Raw genomic sequence first — 13,773 nt, 5'->3', positions numbered from 1 at the left:
GCCTGTTTGCTTGACAGGTCTGTGCTGAGCTCATCCCCGCAGCATCTATCAGATTTCTCTGTGCTTCCATCACTGCAGAAACCTGAAGAGGAGCTGTGACAGGACGCAGCCACGCTTCAGCTCCGAGAGGTACTCACAGAGGATAAGGATCCGGGTACACTGCCCTGTGCACCTCAGGAGCGAGGCTTTAACACATGGAATAGATGTTCCAGCCACCGGCACTAAAATTTGTTCCCACTCCCCCCCAGACCCTACCCTACTTTGTTCCATGTCATTTAATAGCCACTAGACTAAAAAAAAAAAAAAGGCAAGGATTCCCAAACTAAATTCAGAGCACCCAATAGCAAGTGCTCCATTTGCCATTTCAGGTATAATTAGACTTGACTGGTCAGTAATCTCATGCAAAGTAACTTCAGGAGCAATGGTTAAAAAAACAACCTGGATAGGACAGCCCCAACAGACGCTTTTAATCCCCTTAAAGGTAAATAAAAGGCATAACTGCAGGCCTCTGACATGCCTGAGTGCTCCTTAGCCCAACAATATCAGAATCTTCAGGTGGCTGGATACTTCAGAACACACCAGATGAAGCAAAAAATGTGTGGATCCAACCATATATAAGCCCCTATTAATTCAGCTCCTTAATTCAGTGTGAGGATGCTCAGCCCAGCAAGTATCTGCCCTGCCCACAGGCTATTTCTGGCTCAAGACCTACCCACTGTTACCCCTCTGCTGCTGTTCTGATGGTAACTGTTAATTCCCCGCTGCTTCCCACACCCTGAAGCCTTAGACCTTTTATGATAGTGGCACTCAGGCAGGAAGTCACAGCTCTGCACTGCAGTACCAAATCATGAGCCCTTGGTGCACAGCATGCCAACCTGTCACCCCAGGAACCCCAGTGGTGCTGCCAGCAGCCTGCTGGACCATTCACTCACTCACCAGTCATTTCAAGTGGCCCATACCACAGCCCCCCTTGCAAATCTGAGCAGAGGCAAGTTTTTTCTAGAGAGGGGAACCCTACCCTCACCAAACATTGTGTATGAACAGTGATAATAAATTTTTGGCACAATCAGTAGCATTTACATGACTCAAGGACACCCCTCCACTTCTAAATTACCTAGATGGGGTACACGTAAGTGTTCCCACTGCATGTAAGAGAACGTACCAACCCAAAGCAGTGGTGCACTACCCAAAGAGCACATGGATTTAAGAGTAAGTTGGCAGAGGGAGTCACTAAGCAGCTAAGAGCAGGCAGGCTGCTGCCTCCGGGCTCAAAGACAGGAGCATCAGCACTCTTGAGACCGCATGGTTTTGTGGGGGTAAAGTCAGGACACCAGTGCAGGATCATACAGGCCTGTCCCCAGTACAGTACCTCCAGAAGAGACCCAGTAACAGAACACAAGGCATTATAACTGTCACAGAAATCAAGTGCACACACATTAGATGGGCAAGGAGACCATTTATTGAGTAAAGCTGCGCTGAGATGCTGCAGGTGGATCAGGGAGGCCCGGGTAAGCCACAGGAGCATCTGGCGTCAGCTGCATCCTCCCAGCGCTCAATCCAGCTACGAGAGGACAAGAAAGCCGTGAGACATCAGCGGGAAAAGGCACACAATCCCCTCTCCGCCCAGCCCCAGCGCTCACCTTGATGAAGCCGATGTCCTTGGCGTACTGGCGGAAGCACTGCCGGCACATGTTCAGCCCGTATTTACGGATCAGGCCGTGGCGGTTGGAGCACACGCGGCTGTGAGGGGAAGAGAGAGCGAGAAAGCAGTCAGGGCGCGTAATGGCGGCGGAGGGCGGGGAGGAAGGGAAGGAGGGGGGCAGATACAGGGGCCCGAGGACCCCAGCCACCCGCGGACGCGCTCTGACCAGGACCGCGATCCCTGCCCGAACTTCCTGGGGTGGCTCCAGTAGAGCTGCTGGTGCCCCATGCTGCCCGCTGCGCGCCCGCCTGGCAGAGGAAGATGGCGGCGGGCGCCTGCGCTAATCAACCCCGCGCCGCCTCCCGGCGTGCCCCGCGCCTCCTCCCCCCTCTCACTCCCCCCCCTCACGAAATGGCGGCGGGCGCCTGCGCAGAGAGCGCCCCGCTCCCCCCCTCCCCTCCCGGGCGTGACGTCAGCGGCAGGCAGGAGTGGAGTAGCGGCGGCGCAGGGCAGCGGTGGCCGGGCGCGGTGGCGCACGCCTGTAGTCCCAGCTGCTCGGGAGGCTGAGCCCGCCGGATCGCTTGAGCCCAGGAGTTCTGGGCTGCAGTGCGCTATGCCGAGCGGGCGTCCGCGCTAAGGCCGGCATCAATATGGTGAGCCCCGGGGAGCCGGGGCACACCAGGTTGCCTAAGGAGGGGTGAACCGGCCCAGGTCGGAAACGGAGCAGGTCAAAACTCCCGTGCCGGTCAGTAGCGGGATCGCGCCTGTGAATAGCCACTGCAGCGTAGCCTGGGCAACACAGAGAGACGCGGGCTCCCTTTTGCCTCCCCCACAGGCAAATATTTTGCCCCGGGAGCCCCCCGAAAGCTGCCAGAAGCCCCCCGAGCACCGGCGCCCACACCGCCTCCTGCTGGACGTGCACGGACATGGCACCGCCAACCGCAGCGCCGCCGCCCGGAGGAGGCGCTGCGGCTGGCGAATGAGCGTTTAATCTGAGGGAAACATTTCTTCGGAAGAAATTCATCGCAAGTCTCCTGTTGTTTAGGAAGCCGGAGCCGGCACTAGAACGCAGGTGGCAGGCGGCAGCCAGGTTGGAGGAGGAAGCCCGCAGGAAGTTATCTGGCCCTCCACTGAGGTGGTGTTTGGTCACTGCCGTCGCTGCAGGGCAGAGCTCGATGGAGCATGTCGCCTCACTCCCGTGTCCTCAGCTCCCTCATGTCCCCTCACGCCCACCGTGTGCCCAGCTCCCCCCACATACCCTCACACCCACCATGTCCTCCGTTCCCCACCTCCCCTCACACCTGCCAGATCCCCAGTTCCCTCCGTGTCCTCTCACAACTCCCATGTCCTCAGTTCCCTCTATGTCCCCTCACACCCGCTGTCCCCCAGCTCCTCTGCACCCCCTCACACCTGCCATGTCCTCAGTCCCCTGCCTCCCCTCACACCCACCACATCCCCTGCTCCATCCACGTCCCATCACGCCCTCCATGCCCCCAGCTCCCCCGTGTCCCCTCACACCCCTCAGTTCCCTCCATGTCCCCTCCATGTCCCCTCACACCTGCCATGTCCCCAGCTCCCCCCACGTCCCCTCACACCCACCGTGTCCTCCGTTCCCCATCTCCCCTCACACCTGCCAGGTCACCACCTCCCTCCGTGTCCCCTCACACCGCCGTCCCCTCAGCTCCCCCCCGTCCCCCCTCTCCCCGGCCGCGCCGGCCGCCACCCGCAGGCGGCGCCCGCTCCCGGTGCCGCCGCTGCGCTCCCCGCCGTGCCGGTAACACCTCCCTCCCGTCCCTCCCTTCCTTTCCTTTCCCTTCCCGCCCGGGAGCCTTTCCGCCCGCTCTCCCCAGGGCCGGCAGGACGGCGGCGATGCGGCTGCAGTGCGAGGTGGAGGTGGTCAGCCGGCTCCTGCCCTCCTGCGGGCTGCGGGGCCGCGGCCGCGGCACCAGGGCGCTGCTGTCGCTCGGCCGCCCGCCCGGCGGGGCTCGGGGCGGCTCCGTGTACCTCATGGTGTGCACGGCGCGGGACCGGGGCGGCGCTCGCTACAAGGTGCGGGGCTCGGTTCCCCTCCCCCGGTCCCCTTCCCTCCTCCTCCTCCTCCTCCTCCTTCCCTCGTCCCGCCGCTGAGCGCCCGCTGTCCCCCCGCAGGTGCAGGAGAACGTCGAGCGGTTCTTCACCCGCTTCGTGGAGGAGGGCAAGGCCACCGTGCGCCTCCGGGAGCCCGCCGTGGATATCTGCCTCAGCAAGGTGGGTGCGGGACGGACACAGCCCCCGGACCCGGCCCCGGCTGGGGCAGAAGGGGCAGCGCAGGGCCCCCAGCCCTGGGAAGCTGTGCCCTGCTGGGCCCTGTCCTGATCCTCCTTCCTTCTGCCCCTGTGGGAGAAACTGGAGGGGTAGGAAAGCCCCCTCTTCCCATTAGGTCCCATGCCTGTTAGTTCTCGTGCCTTTATTTTGAGAGAAACTTTTCACCTGCCTCATCCCGCTTCTTGGGCTCTGGCTGCAGGTCCTATGGAGCAGGGAATTGACCAAGTCTTTCTGGTTAAAAACTAGGGAATGTGCTCGTGTTGGGGGCACGCAGCGTGCCCGCTGCCGTTCCCAAGCTGGGACGCATTCGGTGGGTCAGCAGTACGGTCACCGCCGGGCCTTGGTGCCTAGCTGAAAGCAGAACTCACCAACGTGTCCACGGCCGGTTCAAGGGGCACCTGGAAGATGTAAACATGTTTTTATTGATGCTGAACCCATCCCCCCAAAACCACCACGTTAGCATTTAGTATTTATGCTGTTGTTTGTTTTACGTAGCTGTTTCACTAATCTTTATTAGCCTCGTTGTAGAAAAGGAAAGCAGGACAGATTTTCAAAACCTTGGAGTTAGGCTGTGTAAATAAAAGCTAAAAGGATTGATTTATTACTTGGAAAATCATTCTGACTTTCTGTTTCAGCTGTGATTCTTTGACCTGAAGGAGATCAGTCAATAACTTCATGGTGTTGTACTGAGCAGCCATAATCATCACTGATTAAGCTTCTTTCTCCCAAGTAAAATGTTTTCTCAGAGGGGCTGAGGTGAGAGGCACGGGGTCTGTCCAAACTGCAGCTCCAGCAGGCACTGCCCCCAGTCTTGCCAGAGCGGAGCAGAGCTCAGGGCGGGCTGCAAGGTCTGCCTGAGAAACCAGGTAAATGAGTCCACGCTTGGGACTGTGGCTTCCTGGAAAGAAAACAAATATGACCCGACAAGAAAGAAAAAACACTTGTTTTACTGGAATTAAGACCAACGAGTGAATATAAGTAGGTATATATATAAGTGGTAGCCTGAGATTTTGCAGCTAGTGGCACGGTGGTGTGATAATCTGGAAATACTTTGTGTGGGAGTGAAGGCCGTGGTGGTACAGAAAGCGGCCTCAGTCTGATGAGGAGAGTGGTTCACATTGCAGGGTCAAATATAAAAGAAGCAGTACTTACCTAAATTCAATAAAATTAATTTTTTCTTGCCAGAGGCAAACGTGCAGCAAAAAAAAGTCACGCACGTTGCATTAGATCTAAAACATTCTTGTTTTACATCCTCTGAGCATTTCTACTGGAGTGTGAAAAGTTGGACAGTTTCTCAGAACAAAGGTATGAAAGCAGGCCTGGTGTAAGAGGATCTACTAGCGGTATAAAACTAGAGAGGAGAAAGCCTGTGTCTTAGTGCTGCAAGACCTGATTTAGAGCATTTATAGGGCCTGTAAGAAAACTGCGTGCCACTGCAGGGAATAATTTCATTAAGAACTAAATCCGTTGTTTTCTTTATGGTAATGATGTTGTTAGGCTGAAAAGAATGTCTCTGCAGAATCTAATGAAGCAGGAGTTGGAATTTTGACCTTGTACAAAGCTGATCACAGCTGCTCCAAGGAAGCTAGATCCTCGCTTCCCACGTTGCACACAAGGCTCACCCCCATACTGTCAAGCTCCAGGAAAAAATACACTAAATTCTTCCAAAGCTAGTGATTCTGTATGTCCCTCCTTAAATGCTCTGAATCTGGAAACCCAATTTAAGATGGTTGGTTATTTTTCTATTTCTATCATTTTCTATCTCTGTTAGTCTTTTATAATTTTATTACAGAAAGGCTTCTGAACTCTCAGGACAGACAAAAGCTTTGTAGAACAAGATATTTCCAGGTACGACTGTGCTGACTGCATACAACTACAGCGTAACCCGCACTCTTTGTGCTCTGCCAGGTGGTGTGATTTGCTGTGTTCAGCCCCATCAAAAACTAAGTTGAGAAACAGCAGTCTGGAGCGTTTAACCCTGGAGCAAAAATACTAAAGTCGCTGTGCTTCGTTGGTTTGTTTGTTTGTTTATTTTTCCCTTCAGCAGGCCTGTGCCTGCTGCACTGCATGCAAGGTCTGAAATCTGTGTAATCTCAGATCGCCTCGTCATCTTTCGTTTAACTCTGGACTTGTAAGGCAGAGCAAATTAATTTATTTTTCTGTCTTTTCCGTGGTCAAGAGTTCAGACTTGTGGCGGAAAATTGCTTCCTGAGTGCTTCCAGCTAATTCTTCGGTTTTTTTCACATATTTGTCTTAGAATTTTTCTCAACATATTCTTACAGGTTTACAGATACATTACCTTTATGTAGGTATTACAGCGGAAATTTGTTTTAAGGATCTGGAACACAAACTACTCTTATGTTCAAGTCACATTAACGGTACAGTCAGCACTCCTGGATAACAAAGGCTTTTGCTGTGCAATTTCCCCATCCCTGGAGGATTTCACACCAGGAGTTAAGAGAACACATGTGCATGGGAAAATTGAGAAGACCGGTAATTAGGGTAGCAATGCAGTCAAATGCGTTTGACCTTTTTTTGCCTTTATTTGTATCGCATGAACATCTAGAAGTCTCCGGGATCGTCGCTCTGTTGTGCCGCACCCTGAGGAATTCGGTGTGGAGGGAGCAGGCTTCAGGTGCACAAGTGGGGTCCCAAGGCACGAGCAAGTTGCAGCTGGGAGCGGAGGGAGCGCAAACCTCTGAACTCTCAGTGCTGCGCCCAAACTCGCACGTTTGTTCTTCCCTGCAGTGAATGAGATGAACTGGGGCTGCACATGTGCATCATTTTTTTTTATTTCAGAATTTCCTGTGTAGCTTAATGCCTGTCAGCTGCGTGCTGGCTTGAGAAGAGGCTTGCTAGAGAGCTTAGAAATGTTTGTTCACCGAGCGTTCCTAAAAGTCAGTGTCAGCACAACAAATGGATCACAGCTTTGCTGGTCTGTTTAAAATGGCCCTTATCTGATACCGCATTAATTTGACTGGGTCCCCTTACCGGCATTTTATAGTATCCCACCTAAAGCAAAGCTGCTCTCTTATTTGCAAGAAGGGCTGCGAATAATTATCCTCTCGTTTGATGCTGGCACAGCCAAGCAGTGCTGCCTGTGGCCAGAAGCACTCGCTGAACCTGCCTTGAAGCTTTCCACCTTGCTTTACGTCAAATTCAACCTCAGCTTCCACCCTTAGCAGCTTTCAGAAGTAAATGCGTCAGACTTTAGGTCCCTGCTTTGCCTCTGTGTTTTCATTAACTGCCCTTTGGTCACGGTGCAGGCTAGGAACATCGCAGCGCGCCAGGCTCTTTTTCTGTACTTTGCATTCAGCTGCGAGGTCTGTGCTTTGTTCCTTTTCGGAGTGACACCACGGTTTGTTCGATCTGGATTATTCAGGGAGGTCGTAACTTCTCGTTCAGACTGCGTGCTGTTTGTTCTTAAATACCGCAAACAGCGCATGAACCGAACGAGCCTGAATTGTTTCCCTCTCCAGTTTCGCTGCCCTGCTGAGTTAGTGTCTCCTGATACGTGCACAAAATAGTTCAGAAAGTTGTAGTACAGATAAGTGCAAGAATAATAAACTTGTGATTCCACGCTTGTGTTTTTCTGTAGGCAAATGCCAGCAATTTAAAGAATTTCCTTTCAGCTGTGAGACTGGCTCACCAAGGGACCAACATCAGCGCTCTCCCGCTCTCAGCTCTGGTACCAGCGAAGACTTCAGAAGTTGAAAAGCCTAAAACAAAAATGATCATAACTTCCAAAAGGGACTACCCGCTCACCAAGAACTTCCCTTATTCCCTCGAACATCTCCAGGCCTCGTACTGCAAGCTTGCTCGGATCGACACGCGTGTGCTTTGCTTGAAGAAGCTCCGAAAACTCGACCTGAGTCATAACCACATTAAGCAGCTGCCCGCTACCATCGGTGACCTGGTCTTCCTTCAGGAGCTCAATTTGCACGACAATCACCTGGAGTCCTTCAGCAGCGCCCTGTGCAACTCCACCCTTCAGAAATCTCTCCAGTTCTTGGACCTCAGCCAAAACAAAATTAAAGCGCTTCCCATTCAGTTCTGCCAGCTGCGAGAACTTGTTAATTTGAAGCTGGATGACAATGAGCTGATCAGGTTGCCATTCAAGATCGGCCAGTTAGATCATCTGCGCTTTCTGTCGGCAGCTCGAAACAAACTTCCTTTCTTGCCCAGTGATTTTAGGAAACTCTGTCTTGAGAACTTGGATCTCTTTGGGAATCCTTTTGAACAGCCTAATCCTCTGGTTCCCAACATACAGCTGAAAATACCATTGACTTTATTAGAGTGTGCTGCGAGAGCTACCGTAAATTACAGGTAAGAGTAGCATGGTGGGCACGCGTTTCGCCTACTCTGTCTCAAAGCTGTCAAGTCTAAATTTCCCTGATTTGTTTTTTCCTGTTAGTGGCAATTGCTCTTCATGAAGTTAGAGCTGCGCTGAATCCCACTTGCAGTTTAATCCCGTTATTATACAGGGTAACACAGGTTCCTGTAGTAAAGTGGTGACGTGGAAGCATGTGGGGAAAGCTGTAGATGAAATGTTTTTTATCCCCGAAGTGGAAGCACTGTAAGGGAATATTCTTGTCCAACCATGGGAAAAGAGAATCAGCCCTGTAAGCCTGAACCGCTTCCAGCTCTTTAGAGTTAGGAGCTCACAGTACAGTGGGTTTTGTGGCACGGATCGTGTTTTGTGTTGGGCTCTAGCTTGGAAAGTGCTCTCAAACACAGTTGCCCTTCACCTTGTGCCGACACCAAAGTGCACTAGAGCCCCGTGGGAGGTCCGTGAGCCTGTAGCTGCCCCTTCCCGTGTGAGATCAGTGCTGGCAAGAGCTGCCCTCCACTACGCACCGTGGGGCTACAGACGTGGATCCAACTGCTTCGAACGGCACCCGGCAGGAGCTGAGAGGTGTTAGCAAGGTGCTGCAGGACGGCTGCTCAACCGCTGGGCCTCCTCCTGCCTTCGCTTTCCTCGAGCTGTTCGTTCCCGTCGGCGCCGGAGCGAGGACGTTCTGTCTTAGGCAGAGAAGCCCAGCTGGGAGGTAGTTTTAAAACTCTTTAACACCAGGTCAGCATCATCCTCGCCAGGCTGCTGCCTGTGACAGGGTTTTCTCCTCTCTCCTCGCACCGCTCTGCCCACGTGCCTCTGCCTGTGATTCTTCCGGTAGCATCTGGTGCTACTCCCACCTTGTTTTTCTGGGTGGAAAAGGGAGCAAGAAGACGGAAGAGAGTCACGGGTACGGAAAGGTGGTGAGAGACAGCCGGGAAGTCCTCATAACTGCGTTCCTTGCCAATGCCTGCCTTGGGGATGGGGAGTGCCCCATAATCCCGGGTTAATTGCTCACAGGTCAGTGCTAAAGGTGTCCACAGGCATGCAGGGCACGCCCTGGAAACGAGCTGAGCAACCAAGCGCTCAGGCGCAAATCTCACCCACCCCTGACCTTGGTGGTGGTAAGGGTGCAAACTCCACGCTTCCTTATATAAACTGCAGGGGTTTTGCAGTTTCTGCTTTCTGCTCCAGGAGTCTCGGTAGGACGAGGGGCTCCCCGTGCCCATGGGCCCGTGGTCCTCAGGTGACGGCGCTGGTCAGAGCAGGCCTGGCGCTGCAGCCACCCGCTGACACCGAGACTTCCAGGCATCCCCGCAGAGTAGCGCTTGGGGTCAGGAGGGTGGTTTGGGGTACTCGCTCCAGGGGGTTCTTAGCTGTCGTGGATTTGCTGGGCGTGAGGGATTACACACGCACACACACACACAGACACCCCAGACCTTGTCTGCCGTTAACAAAGAACAAGAAATGGGAGTGACGATAGGCTGTAAAAACCTTGCGAAGGGAAGAAAACTGAGGGAAGACACGAAAGCGAACGCTTGGACATCAATCCTCGTAGTGGCATTCTGAGCAAGCGCCAGAGCTGGGGTTACGTACGTCCCGACCAGAAGACAGGAAGTGCTGAAATTGAGATGGTGCCAAAAACAGAACCACAGGAGCCTCAGCTATGTGAGTGATGGCATGGAGAAGGTATTGGGGACGTGTAGGTGTAGCCTGGGTGTGAGTCACTCCTATTCCGCGAGTCGCGAGTGACGGCTGGGCACCGGTGGTTTCCACAGCTGGCAGGTAACAAAGCACTGCGGGGAAATTCCTCGCGCTGTACCCCAAACCCTGCCACTCGGCTGCGGATTTAAACAGAAGTGATTCCTGTTCTTGTCATCGAATGCCACTGACATGATGGAGGAAAAGAGCAGTACACGGGAGAACCCGAATTCATCGTCGGCGGTGCGATGCTGCTGCACAAAGGCTCTCTGTGTGCACACGGTGCTTGTGCCGCTGCCGCTTCTCCGTGTCGGAGCGGCGAGTAAATCGCGGTGCCTGGGCAGACCAGGGCTGAGCGTGGTGGTCTTCCCGGCTAACGCGCGGGAAGGGCAAGTGCTCACCCGTTCTTTTCTCAATCCTCTTTTTAATTCCCTCTTTCTGTCCAATTCCGTGGCACTGCCACGCGGGCTGCTGTGACCTGTGGGAATTCCCTGCTCTTGTTGGAGCGTTTTCTGGAGGTCAGATCCACAGTACCCAGGGGTGGTTGCCCGTTTTAGATGTGGGAAAGGTTTTTCTGACTGCCGCGTACGGCGCGTGTCACTGTCCGAGGCGGTTAACTGTGCAGTGAATTCACTTCTTACTCCTCTCGCCCAACAGACTCCCTTACGGTTGCCACCTCCTTCCCTCTCACCTCTGCGAAGACCTGGAGGTGGCTAAGACGTGCCAGTGCGGGGCCGCCTGCCTGAGCAGCTTCGTCCAGATCACGGTGACCATGAACCTGCACCACGTAGCTCACACCGTGGTCCTGGTGGACAACATGGGAGGCACGGAAGCGCCCATCGTCTGCTACTTCTGCTCCCTAGACTGCTATTCCGAGTTCCTGGACGACGTGTACCTGCAGGGCAGCTGCGACTACTGACGGGGCGGGGGCTCTGCCCCGTGCGGCGGGGACCCGGTGCTCGCCTCCCGCCCGCTTCGGTGCCGCGGAGCAGCGGCTGCAGCCCGCAGGTGCCGGCCTGGCGGGGAGGGAGCGCTGCCCGTCCGCCGCCGGGATTTCTGTGCTTGGAATAAAAAGGTGCTCGGCTTCAACCCTCCCGGTGTCCGCGTCCTTGTGCTTTGGCCGGGGGGGGGGGGACCTGGGGGCGTCCTAGGACCGGGGTTGCCCAGGACCGGCGCGTCCCGGGGCCGCTCCTCGACGTCCCCACCGGCCCCAGGATCCCCGGGGGCGTTGGGCACCGGGAGCCCCGCGCTGCGTGCGTTCGGTGCCCGGTGCCCCCGGTGGTGGTCCCGGTGCCCCCGGCGGTGCCGGTGCCGCCTCCCGGCGGAAGCGGCTCAGCAAATGGCGCCGGCGGCGGCCAATGAGGAGGCTCCGGCGGCGGGCCCGGCCGGGCGCCCTATGGCGGGCGGCGACGTGGGCGAGGGGGGCGGCGGCGGCGGCGCGCGCGGCCAGCGGGAGAGGAGGCGGCGGCGGCGGCGGCGGCGGCCGCCGGCGGCGGGAGGCGGAGGAGGATGAGGCTGCGGATCTACAAGCGCAAGGTGCTGCTGCTGGCGCTGGCGCTGGCGGCCTGCGCGCTGGTGCTGTGGAGCGGCGGGCGGCGGAGGCAGCAGCGGGGCGGCACCGGGGAACCGCCGCGGGCGAGCGAGCCGCCGCCGCCTCCTCCTCCGCCGCCGCCGCGCCGCCCCGCCGCCAACGCCTCGGCCTCGGCCGCCGCCGTCCCCCAGCTCGTGCCGCTGCCCGCCGAGAACGGGACGCGGAGCTACCGCTCGCTCGTCTACCGGCTCAACTTCGACCAGCCGCTGAGCAACGCGGGGCGCTTCCCGGCCCGGGCCCCCGGTGCCGGTGGCGGTGCCGCCGACGTGGTGCTGGTGGTGCAGGTGCACGATCGCGCCGAGCACCTGCGGCTGCTGCTCGAGTCGCTGCGGCGGGCGGCGGGCGTGGAGAACGTGCTGCTGGTGCTGAGCCACGACCTGTGGGCCGAGGAGCTGAACCGGCTGGCGGCCGGCGTGGACTTCTGCCCGGTGCTGCAGGTCTTCTTCCCCTTCAGCATCCAGCTCTACCCCCGCGAGTTCCCCGGGCACGACCCCCGCGACTGCCCCCGCGACGTGGGCAAGGCGGTGGCCCTGCGGCTGGGCTGCATCAACGCCGAGTACCCCGACTCCTTCGGGCACTACCGCGAGGCCCGCTTCTCGCAGACCAAGCACCACTGGTGGTGGAAGCTGCACTTCGTCTGGGAGCGGGTGCGGGCGCTGCGCGAGCACGCCGGGCCCGTCGTCTTCCTGGAGGAGGACCACTACCTGGCGCCCGACTTCTACCACGTCCTCAAAAAGCTGTGGGCGCTGCGCGAGCGCGAGTGCCCCGAGTGCCAGATCGTCTCGCTGGGCACCTACGGCCCCGTGCGCGGCGGCTTCGCCGGCCGCGCCGACAAGGTGGAGATGAAGACGTGGAAGTCCACCGAGCACAACATGGGCATGGCCTTCGGCAGAGACACCTACCAGAAGCTCATCGAGTGCACGGACGCCTTCTGCACCTACGATGACTACAACTGGGACTGGACTCTGCAGCACTTGACTGTCTCCTGTCTTCCAAAGTTCTGGAAAGTGCTGGTCCCCGAAATCCCCAGGATTTTCCACACGGGGGACTGTGGCATGCACCACAAGAAATCCTGCAGACCGTCCACCCAGAGTGCCAAAATCGACTCTCTCTTGAACAGCAACCGACAGTACCTGTTCCCCGAAGCCATGAGTATCAGTAAAAGGTACTCCATGGCACCCCTGTCCCCCCACGTGAAAAACGGAGGCTGGGGGGACATTCGGGACCACGAACTCTGTAAGAGTTACCGCAGACTTCAGTGAGGATCGCGCTCGCAGCCTTTTTCTTTCTGAATTGCTCCATACTGTCTTTTACAGGCACACACATGTATAAAAGCATTTATGGGTTGGTTTCTGCTTTAATATGAATAAACGTTCTTGTAAAAGGCGTCCCACGATGGTCATCTTTCATGTTCGGCCACCAGCCTTTGGAGACGGGCGGCTTGCTGCCGCTGGGCCGCTCGGAGCAGCCTCGACACCCGTGCGCAGAAGGCGGCCGTCGCTGTCTTACTGGGAGGAGGAGGAGGAAACTCTTATTTAAGTGCATCTCTCCGGGTGCTCACAGTGCGTGGTTTTTGTTCCTTTTTCCCCCCGCCGTGTCCAACGCGCCCTCGGCGCAGCGTGGAAGGGGCAGCGCGTGGTGAGGAGCGAGCGGACTGAGCCTCCCCGCGGCCCTCGGTACCTGCGTCCCGGTTGGTTTGCGATGTGTTGATGAATATATGAAGGAAAAAAAAAAATCATTGTTTTTACTACAATATAGATAAATATATACGATTTTTTTAGTTCTGCCAAAATAAAATCCGGTTGTTTTGTAATACCAGAGGAGTTCTTGATTATCCCGAAAAGCTCACGTCACCTGGTGTTGCTAGAAAGCCAGGACTGGGGCGGGAAGGTGCAGGAGGGTGGGTGTCCTTAGTCTGGAGAGCTGAACAGATGCCATCAGCCGTTCCAGGAGTGTGCATTTAACTTTATTACATTTTTAATGATGCTTACTAATTGAGTTAGAGTAGAGACACAAGTGTGTGATACCCGCACACTCTCATTTGCAACAACAACAAAAAAAAATTGCACTTCCAGATTAGTGAGCCGCGTAAGGTGACCGGTGACAATTCTGCTGTGTGCTGGAAACGCACCAAAGTGGGGGCTGACAGCCACGAGTAGCAGAGCAGCGCCGGTCCTTAACAGCGAGCACTTATTGCCCTGT

At 56.2% G+C, this 13,773-nt stretch overlaps 3 protein-coding genes across 3 annotated transcripts; 2 read left to right on the top strand and 1 right to left on the bottom strand.

The window, feature by feature from the left end:
* Positions 1 to 1,436: 1,436 nt before the first annotated feature.
* Positions 1,437 to 2,795, bottom strand: RPS29 (ribosomal protein S29). The gene is made up of 3 exons (XM_083839209.1): positions 1,869 to 2,795; positions 1,641 to 1,740; positions 1,437 to 1,561 (listed from the first exon to the last, which is right to left on the bottom strand). The coding sequence occupies exons 1-3, from the start codon at positions 1,928 to 1,930 to the stop codon at positions 1,553 to 1,555; spliced, it is 171 nt and encodes a 56-aa protein (XP_083695335.1). The 5' UTR covers positions 1,931 to 2,795; the 3' UTR covers positions 1,437 to 1,552.
* Positions 2,796 to 3,444: 649 nt separating this feature from the next.
* LRR1 (leucine rich repeat protein 1) lies at positions 3,445 to 11,069 on the top strand. The gene is made up of 4 exons (XM_083839200.1): positions 3,445 to 3,691; positions 3,791 to 3,889; positions 7,545 to 8,272; positions 10,638 to 11,069. Exons 1-4 carry the CDS (start codon positions 3,512 to 3,514, stop codon positions 10,897 to 10,899), a joined length of 1,269 nt encoding a protein of 422 aa, XP_083695326.1. The 5' UTR covers positions 3,445 to 3,511; the 3' UTR covers positions 10,900 to 11,069.
* A 350-nt stretch (positions 11,070 to 11,419) lies between these two features.
* On the top strand, positions 11,420 to 12,959 carry MGAT2 (alpha-1,6-mannosyl-glycoprotein 2-beta-N-acetylglucosaminyltransferase). Its single transcript, XM_083839198.1, has one exon. The coding sequence runs from the start codon at positions 11,490 to 11,492 to the stop codon at positions 12,831 to 12,833; it is 1,344 nt and encodes a 447-aa protein (XP_083695324.1). The 5' UTR covers positions 11,420 to 11,489; the 3' UTR covers positions 12,834 to 12,959.
* Positions 12,960 to 13,773: the final 814 nt, after the last annotated feature.

The sequence above is a fragment of the Anser anser genome (genome assembly GCF_964211835.1).
Source record: "Anser anser genome assembly, chromosome: 5".
NCBI classification, from domain to species: domain Eukaryota; kingdom Metazoa; phylum Chordata; class Aves; order Anseriformes; family Anatidae; genus Anser; species Anser anser.
Note: the sequence above shows the minus strand (reverse complement) of the source record. Positions and strands in the feature narration are given on the sequence as shown.